Source organism: Corella eumyota, chromosome 4, assembly GCF_963082875.1.
Source record: "Corella eumyota chromosome 4, kaCorEumy4.1, whole genome shotgun sequence".
Classification (NCBI taxonomy): Eukaryota; Metazoa; Chordata; class Ascidiacea; order Phlebobranchia; family Corellidae; genus Corella; species Corella eumyota.
This window is the reverse complement of record NC_137493.1, coordinates 16482999-16492970: the sequence shown is the minus strand read 5'-3', so window position 1 is coordinate 16492970 and position 9972 is coordinate 16482999. Positions and strand designations below refer to the sequence as shown.

The 9972-nt window shown below is 28.3% G+C and overlaps 1 protein-coding gene across 1 annotated transcript; it reads right to left on the bottom strand.

Moving 5' to 3' along the window:
• Nucleotides 1–653: 653 nt before the first annotated feature.
• LOC145751666 (coiled-coil domain-containing protein 150-like) lies at nt 654–9878 on the bottom strand. The gene is made up of 24 exons (XM_082567864.1): nt 9749–9878; nt 9350–9456; nt 8860–8921; nt 8645–8739; nt 8339–8493; nt 8038–8194; nt 7534–7716; nt 6798–6952; nt 6262–6373; nt 5981–6166; nt 5702–5860; nt 5270–5404; nt 4532–4708; nt 4239–4409; nt 3920–4030; nt 3390–3577; nt 3092–3305; nt 2756–2932; nt 2118–2312; nt 1843–1941; nt 1385–1516; nt 1124–1228; nt 807–872; nt 654–684 (listed from the first exon to the last, which is right to left on the bottom strand). Exons 1-24 carry the CDS (start codon nt 9782–9784, stop codon nt 679–681), a joined length of 3183 nt encoding a protein of 1060 aa, XP_082423990.1. The 5' UTR covers nt 9785–9878; the 3' UTR covers nt 654–678.
• Between the last annotated feature and the right edge of the window lie 94 nt (nt 9879–9972).

Genomic DNA, 9972 nt, shown 5'->3' with positions numbered 1-9972 from the left:
TCTCACATTGTACCTACTTGACACACTGGCTTACTTGAGCTAAAATAAAGCAAACAGAGCTTGTTTAAATCCTATTTTGTTTGAGTTTACTTTTTGACTTTGCAAGTTTTCGCTGACTAAGAAAACACATGTTTGTAGTTCATGACCCGGTTTCGGTTCAATAATTAAGAAGAAGTGCAAACTAATATTTTGCAAAATATATATTTGTTTAAATTAAATTTTTATTAATTTTATTTATTTAAATACCAATTATAGCTTTTAATTATTAAATTAATGTTTTTTAGTAACCTATATAAACAAATTAAAGGCTTCAATTGTGTTATGTTTTTGTCTTTTAGATGTTAGATGAGGTTGTAGACACTTAAAAAATAACAACATATTTATCAAGATTTTAAATTATTATCCAGCTATTATGATAGTGTTTTATCCAAGTAAATATTTGTCCTAATTAAACACAAATTGTTTTGTTAACTCCACTGTACTTTAAACTTTTTCCACCTATTTTTAAACTCTTTAATTTAAAATAAAATGTTAATTTTTATTATAAAAGTGTATTTATTTATTTAGAGAAATACATTAAAGTGATATAATATAAAACATTTATTAAATAAAATATATTCTATTCTACAAAACATAATTAGGTGTCATATCATCTATTTTTTTCATTCCTTTTGCAGATTATTTCTAAAAGATAAAAAAAATTTTGTTGTGAAAGCTTTAACAGTTTTAACAACTTAACAAGGTAAGGATAAACTAGGGATTCATATTTAAAATTATTTTTTTTGGTTTATATTTGATATTTATACATGTTGGTTTCTTGATAGAGAGTTCTCGATTCCATTAAACTTTGATTTAAACCAACTGCTAGCCTCCTAAAAAACATAAAGATTTTAGTTTAATAGAACTTAGTTCTACTTACAAGAATTTAAATTTGAAATTTGTGTTTTAAAATATTTTTAATTTTATGGAATACAAATTACTGAACAATTTTCTCTGTAAATTTTTTACTGAAGCTGTTACTTAAAAGAAAATATATTCTATAGTCTAAGGTTTTGTAGACATGTGTTCTACAAAGATATCAAAACCTTATGGAAATTTACACAAAAAACAAAAACTATCAAACTTGTAAATTTTCTTGAACTTGAATCGATTCAATTTGAACTTGTTTTAATTTTTCTTCACATTTTTGTTTTTCTTCCAAAGCTTTCTTCAATGCAAAATCAGACACCTAAAATATTCATAACATACAGTAAAATACGTTGCAAAATGTCCTAAAATTTAAATCATTTCACACACAATAAAATTAAACAAAGATAACATAAATATGCTAAGTTTTACATAATTTTTTGAAACTATAACATTAAACAAAATATTTCTAAAGGACCTTAATTTTGTTGATAAGGATTTGTTTTTCTGCTCGTTCCTTGTTCACTTCTGCTTCCAGTTTCAAGGTCTTCTCTTTTGCAACCTTTTGTGCATGACTTAATGCTATCATATCGTCTCGCACTGAAGTAACCTTAATTTAAATAACGAAAAAACAATTTTATCTAAAAAATAATTAAAACAAATAGAATGCAGTAAATATTAATTGGTATAGAGCCTTCTTTCAGGGTGCTACAGCATAAAAGCAGTGGGGATTACACCCACGACCTCATGTAGTGTAGCAAGTGTTCTTACCACGGTAAAAAAAATTTGATGTTTAAGGGCCTTGTGTTCGTTTTTTACTACTTTTAAGTAAAAGAAATCCCTTGCTTAATATGCCAAGTTATCTTAGGGTATGGTCTAAAGTTGGCTTTTAAGAAATTTTTAATATATTATTTTTGGTGCTAAATATTTGTTTACCTCATGATTGAAAGCGTTTATTACAGCAGCTTGCTCATCAGCTTTCTTCATGTAAGATCTCTTTAAATTTTCCATTTGTTTGTAATCATTATCTACATCCTAAATGTAAAATATAAGTCACTTTAGTGAGCATAAAGTATAAGCTTTATTAAATAGATTAATTCTTGCCTTAATTTAATATTTAAAATTAAAACATCTTTTTTAGAATATAAGATATTAGTTTTTAAAAATGCATATAAATAGTAACTTTTATTTTAAGAAACTGAATTTTTTACCTTTATTTTTTGTTGTAATGAAAAGTTATTTTCTTTCTCATTTTTGAACCGGTCGATTGCAGTTTTCTGGTCTTTTAATTTAAATTTAAGTTTTGCAATTATTTTTTCTTTTTCGGCAACCCTGCCCCTCAAATCAGTGTTTCCTCGAGTTAACTGAGAATTTCGAGCCCGAATCGATTCATTCTCTTTTTTTACCTAAAATTAGTCAAGTCTTATTTAATACAAGCAGTATAGTAATGAAACAAATTAAGATGACTTTGTTGTTTGTTAAATTATCCACCAATAATTATCTATTATAACCTAAACTGCAAAAGAAAACTCAAGACTGGGTCAGGGTAACTGATGTTACTCTATGTTTAGGTCATGAAGTTGACCTTCTCACATTGAAGATAATTTTTTGTAAAATAAAACAAACTGTTAATTTTTTTTGGGGCTTGTATTAAAAGCAGTGAGAATTAAACCAAAAATATAAGTTGTAGCCCAAAATATTAACTTAGATCTGTATATGTTAAACTTTTCAGTTTTTTGTGACTTCCACAGTTTTATTGAAGTGGAGCAAGTGTAAAATTTTTTTTTATTAATTTAGAAAATCTAAAAAACATTTTTAAAGGAAATGAAGTAAAATTATTATTTTTTACCTCGTTTATTTGAACTTGGGTTTGTTTTTTTATCTGAGTTCGTTCTTTCTTATGTTGGTCACTCAACTGTTTCAATCTATCGTCATGGTTACGTGATGTCAGAATAACATCGTCATCACGATTGGTTAGTTGTTGTTGCAAGGTCGAATTTCGTTCACGCTGAATCTCAAGGTCAGTCTAAAATTTTAATAAATAAAAAAGTTACTACCTTCAGTTCAAAAAAAAAGTAGTTACTTTCAGTTTTAGAAATAAAAAAATAGTTACTGTAGATTCAAAAAAAGTTGCTACTACCATTTCAAATAAAAAGTTGTTACCATAACTTAAAAAAGTACTTACCGTCAATTTATCGAGATCATTTTTAAGTTGTTGATTGCTTCTCAAAACATCCTCCAACGAACTTGCTAATTTAACATTCTCATGTCGAGCTTGCTCTAGTGCCTCTAGTGCTGGTTTTATTCGTAATTGCTCGTCGAAATCTCGACCATTAAGTTGACCTTCAAGGTCGTGAACTTTGGCCTGGAGGTCATTGACCTGATGTTGGAATTTTGACCTGGGGTTAAATATTCAGAGTTAAGTAAAAAATGTCAAAAAACTTTTAAGAGTAAAAACTCAAATTTTTGTTAAGATTCCTTACCTTTCTGTACTCAGAGTATTGAGTTGAGTGTCTTTTCTGCCAAGTTGAGTTTGAGTTTGTTCGATGTTAAGTTGAAGTTGATTGTGATGTAACAATGCTTCATTTACATTGTTCGATAATCGCTCATTGTCATTCCGACAATCAACTAATTCTTGTTGCAAATTTGAGAATTTAATTCTTTCTTGATCCTAAAAAAATTTACAAATAAAATTTTACAAATAAATGTTTTTAAGAATATTTTCAGTTGGAATCGAACCTAAAACTTTGAGCTAGCATTTAAATATTAAAAATTGCAAGAGATCATACAATAATTGCATTTTCTATTAATATTTAAATTAAGTAAATTAGAAAAAGATTTCAATTTTTTTTTGGTTCTGGAAAACAAACTCAAAAATGTAATGTTTTTAAGATTACCTTCAGTTGGAATTAAACCTAAAAACCCAATCTTAAATGGGAAATTGCAATAAGTTATCATAAAATAATCAGTTTTGTTAATAATCAAATTAAGTAAGATGAAGTAAGATAATTACCTTAATTAGTTCAAGTTGTGCTAATGCGGTTTGTTTATCACCAACTGCTTCATCTCTGCTTTGGATTGCAAGATTAAAATCTGATTCTTTCAACTGCATTCCACTTTCAAGCTGAAATTTAAAAATATTGAAGATTTTAATTTTTTTATTCTTAAAAATATAAAGCACACTTTTATTATTAAAGCTATAGTTTACTAGTATTGTCCTACCAAAAGCAGCTATAATAAAGACTAATATAGCATGTTTGCAATAAGAATCAAACACAAGACTTTAGGTCCAGAAAACCACGTTATTTTGTAAACATCATTCACTAACTAACCTTTTTAATATAAGCATCATTCCTAGTTTCATTTACTCTTAAGTTAGCGAGCTCAGTTGTAAGTTGTGAATATTTTTGTTCTAAGGCTTTGTTAGTTGCTCTATATTGTAATAGTTGGGATTGTGATGTTGCCAGTTCTCTTAATTCTCCTTCTAATTGCTCAACACGGGTCTAAAAAAAAAAAAAAATTTGACACCGCTGTTAAAACTCAAAAAAAAAAAAACTGAAAAAGTTTTCCTTAATTAGTTGTAAAATTTAGCCTCCAAAATTTTTCATAAATTTAAAATTTTTACCTGTAATCTTCCATTCTCATAAGACAGTTGAGATTTTGACTGATTCACCAAATTAATTTGATCCCTTGCTTTCTTATAGTTATCTTCTTGTTGTTGCAAGGATGCCACTCGATCCAATAATCTTTTATTTTCATCGGTGAGTTGAGATTTTTCTTTAGCTGAAACCTCAAGATCCAACTAAAATATTAATGTTGTCATTAGTACTAGAGTAGACTGAAGTATATTAAAAAGCCTTAAACACTTTAAAATTAAAGTTTTTTTACATTTATTTATTCGAAATGTTAGAAGATCGATTTCACGATCTAAACAAAGAGTAACATCTGTTACCCTAACCCCGTCTTAAGTTGACTTTTGCATTGTAAATTCACGATAATTAAGCTGCTGATTATGTGCTCGCCCAACAGAAGTTTATACCGTTTATAGAGCCTTACTCAAGAGTGTTACAGCATGAGAGCAGTGCCGAATGAACCAGGACCTTATGTAGTAAAGCCAAGTGTTTTGACCACCTAACCATGCTGCTGGTCAGAGTTAGAGCAATGTGTGTGATATATTATATGTAAATATGTATTGCTTGTACTTTACAGTCTCTTTTTTTTAAATTAAAAGTACAAGAGAAAAATAGCAAGGACCATAAAGTACAGGTGATCCAATAGTGCATTTGTACTTAGAGCAGTTTGAATATCAGAAATTCTGTGTAAGCTACTCCCTTACACACATATACAATTAACTTATATTTACTCTTAATTCTTCAAATTGTTGTTGTAAATATTCCTTATCTCTATCTCCATCTATGTTAGCTCTGTTCAAGTCTTTCATCAAATTATCACGAGATTTATTGGCTTGATCTCTTTCCTTGGTTGCTGTGTCAGTTTTCTACAACAAAATTTACTTATTAAAGAAACATGTCAACAACTTAAAAATTTTTAAATAAACTGTGATAAGCAAAGTGACTTTATTTTTTATTTGGCATTATTATTTAACATTTAAGGGATCTGATAAATTTGCTGATTTTTAACCTGCCAATTTTTTATTTAGTTTGCCATGTAGTACTGAAAATGCCTAACTTGAGAATGCAGTGACAAGTCAGCAGTGGGAATCGAACCTGTGGCTTTGGCATTATTAGAAATATGTGATATACTAATATTAAACATAACACATTTCGGTTACAACCTTTCTTTCTTCAAATAACTTCTGGTCGTTTTCTTTTTGAATTTCTTCCAAATTTTCATCTTTTTCTCGAACCACTTTCTCCTGAGCTTTGATGCAATTCTCCAACAAATTAACTCTATTTTCAAGTTCCATTGACCGTTGTTTTTCTGAAGATATCGCCTAAATATAAAGTAATTTTTGATCCTGTTTTTATTGCAAAAAAAAATATTATAACTTTTTTTTTTAAATTTTACGGTTTTTGTTAAACTACAAAGATCAAAAAAAAAATTTCATATTTACTTTCTTGATTTCCTTTTTCATTTTTTCTTCCTTCTCTTCCTTCCATTTTTTTTCTTCTAACCTTCTCTCACTTTCATTTCTCTCACTTTTTCCTCTCTCTTCTTCTAAAAGGGAACATTTTCTTTTTTCTTCGTTGAGTTGATGTTTTAAATCTGAATTTTCATTTTCAAGTTGTGTAAAAGAAGCCTTGAAGAAATATTGGTACAAAATACTTCATTAGACCAAATTAAAATATATAAATTTTTTACTAATTTACAAAAAAATTTAATTTTTTTTATTACCTTTTGTGCTTCTAGAATAACATTGCATTGTTTTAATTCATTACTAATTGTTTCTTGTTTAAAAGCCATTGTTGAATGTTCCACATTGTTACTATGTTGCTCATTGATTAACCTGATTAAATAAAGGTTTTACAAAAGTGTATGATCTACATCAAATGAAGTTCAGTCAAATTTACATATATTTATTAGCATGTTAAATTTATAAGCCTTAATAATAATTAAAACTGCTGTTTGTAGTGCAAGCAAAAATTATTGGAGGAAAATGTTACTTGCACCTTGTGCCTAGTATTTATAATAGAACTTAGTGGACAGTAGATGTATATATATATATATATATATATATATGTATACATGTCCAATCTATAGGCCTGAAAAATTATTAAAAAAAAATGTTTGTGGTGTTATCTCGGGTACTTATCAGTTAAGAGTTGCGACCATATTACAATTTCTGGCCATAGAAAGGAAAATGTACTAGTTTAAATAAATATCAAAATTATGCAAAAAATCTTAAGTTTTATTCTTTAAAGTTTAGAAACCTTTTAATGGCTTCTTCCTTGTCCTCAATTTCCAGCTTCAACTTGTTGAGAGTTTTGTTGAGTTCACTTGCTTGTTGATTCCAATTTGTTGATTGTTGATTCAGTTGATTGTTTAATTCTGTCAACATTCTGTTGTCTGCCATCAATGTATCAACCTGTTGATTTGGAAATTTAGTTTAATTTATATTTAGATTTATTCAGGCAATACTAAAAAGAGGGTGTGAGAAGAGAGAGAGCGTAGCCCTAAAATGAGAGAATAAGGGAAGAAGGGGCTCAAGGGTAGAATTTTGCAGTCATTTTTAGTTAGCAGCGGAAATCAATGTTTCATTAATGCCTTTTAGCATTGACAATTTATGCTGCTTATTAAAAATAACTGCAAACACTTTCCCTTAAACCCCCTTCTTTCCTCTTTTTAATGCTTCCCTCCCTCCCTGTCTTTCCTTTAGACTTAGATAGTGATAAACAGTATTTTATGCAACAAATTGTTTACTTCACATGTTTGTAGAGTTGCTTAATGTTGTTGGTTTTTTCTTTGCCTTATTGCAAATTTCGTGGCTTTTAAGTGTTTAAAATGTCAATCAAAACAATATTAGAGGTACAAGTTTGTGAAAGATTATGTGTGACTTTGTAAAATACTAAACTATAAACTAACAATACAGTTTAATTAAATACAATTGATATTTAAGCAACTAGTACTTGCGAAATTTAACAAAAAAGAGAAACACAAAGAGTTTACCTTTAAACGTCCATCTTGGAGTTCATTTTCCATATCTTGCACCCTGGATAACAAACTTAAATGTGAATCTTCAATTGCTATCCTTACTTCTTTCTCGCGCTCTACTTCCTGCTTTACTTCCTCTATCTTGCGGGAATATTTCCCGCGTATCTTTTCTTCAATGGAGAGTTGGTCTTGGCTTTTCTAAAGGTTTTTTTACAAACAGTCGAAAAAAATAAACAGCAAATGCAAAATAATATAAAATACCTCTAAGACTTTTTTTTCTTATATTTTACAAACATAAACGTTTTAAATTTTAAATTTTTTTTGGTAGTGTGGCATATTGGTCATGGCATTGGACTATGAGACCAAAAGATTTCTGGTTTAAGCTTCACCAATCTCCCTTTTTGCTCTTGAGCCCGGCGTTTACAGATAGCACAACACGTCACAACAGCACACCCTTTCCCAATAAAATTTCAGAACCTATAGTCTTAAACAAAAAAAAAATTAAAAAGTTTCAAAAACCTGTGAAGCAAGTTGTAGTTGTTGCTGTAAATCTTTAACTTGTCTCTCAGCTTCTTTGTATCTCTCATTTACTTCATTATTTCGATGTTGCTCGTCACTAATCCTTTCCCCTTGTTTCTTTATTGTGATGTCATGAGCATTTATCTCCTCTTTTAATCTGTAAAAAAAGAATTTTTTAATATACAAAGTTAACATAATTTGGCACAATATCGAATGCTTAAAAACAATTATGCTTATTCATAGCGTTAATACAGCAAATAAATTGTTAGTTTAAAAAATAAGAAGTTACAAATATAATTACTTTTCGATAACAATATCTTTATCTTTGCTAGCAGCCTCATTAGAAGTTTGAATCGCACAAAGACTTAGTTTCAGTGATTGAATCACACTCTCTGTTTTACATAATCTTTTTACAAGGTTATTGTATTGTGAGGTTTGTTCTTTAGGATTTGTGTTCTGGAAAAAATCATTTTAAAGTTAGGTAAAAAAGTGTCGAAATTCGACTTATAGCATAAAAATGGTAATACCAGTTTTTAACCTACAGATTACAGTATAATTAAACAGGTTCATGGCTGTTAAGCCAAAAGTTCATTTAATAATTTTTTACCAGATTGACTTTTAAAGGTTGGATTGGTTTCTTTAATATTGAAGAAAGTTTATCATCTTGAAAATGAACATTTTTCTCTTTACGGTTAGAAGTTCCTAAAAATAGTTAAACAACAAATGCTTTTAGATATTAATTACTAATAAATAAAACATGTTAAAAATTTTAAACTACAACTTGTACAGGTTTTCACAAAAGAGCTAAAATCAAATTTGAACCTTGAAAATTCTTGTTTAAGGTTTCCAAACCAATTAAATCGGGCGAAGAATTTAAGGAACTTCTGTAACAACAAAACCTAATTAGAATAAATTGTCTCGGTTCTTTAAAACTTAATTGATATACAACAAATTTCATTGTTAAACAGATAATTTTTAACTTAAGAATGTAATAGCATAGCTACAGTTATAGTTGGTATAAAACCTAAAACCTTATTTTTTGCTTTATGGCAAAAAACGTTTTCTTTAATTTTGGTTTTTTGCACTCTGATAAAAGTAAATAATAAATACGATATACAATTAATATTACAACAATGCGACGGGAAAAAATGACAAAAACAATTTAATGATTTAAAACATGCCAAAAGTATTAATGTTTACATAAAGATTTTAAGTATGTTATGGCATGGTCACCAAACCCAAATTTTATGCAATTTCACAATAAACCTTAATTACTGTACTTCACCACACAGTTTTTGTACAATATACTTACAAATCAGGTGATTGAACTTGAGTTGAAGGAGTTATTCCTAAGTCAACCAACATTTTTGCTAAATCTTTTGTGTCATTTTCAGCACCAGCCAATCTTTTCTGCATCAGCTAAAACATAAATTTAATTAAAGTTTTTATTTTTAGATGTTTGCAAATCTTTTAAAGTTTTTTTAAAAATATTTTTATCCTCGATGTAACAAAGTTTTGGCTCAACCGAAGTTTATATCATTTTTATAGTGCCTTCATTAACAGCTTATGGGCAGTTTAATATGTAAGCATTAGGAATTAAACCAATAACATCATGTTTAAAGTCAGATGTTTTAATTACTACAACGAACGTTAAAGTTGTTTGCATGTTAAAAATAAGACAAAAAAATTGGCAGAAAAACGATATTCTTACCTTTACAGCATCTCCACTAGAGCCCAACGAGCTCATTTTTGTTGAAAATAGATTAACGTTTCTAATTTTTGTAACAAATTACTTATTTTTTGTTGAAAAATATCCAAATATCTAAGACAAAACAAAAATTGTACAAAAATTAAAAATTTTCATTTTTGAATGACACTGAAATTTCACGCTACACTGACCACAAACAATAACAAACTTTTGAGGTCACCAAAGCG

Excerpts from the sequence above, each read along its gene's own strand:
- LOC145751666 (XM_082567864.1), bottom strand. The coding sequence starts at position 9,784 with ATGAGCTCGTTGGGCTCTAGTGGAGATGCTGTAAAG. Across the intron at positions 8,922-9,349 it reads CAAGTTCAATCACCTGATTT|AAGTTCCTTAAATTCTTCGC; the intron begins GTAAGTATATTG and ends TTGTTGTTACAG. Across the intron at positions 4,410-4,531 it reads ATGAGAATGGAAGATTACAG|ACCCGTGTTGAGCAATTAGA; the intron begins GTAAAAATTTTA and ends TTTTTTTTTTAG.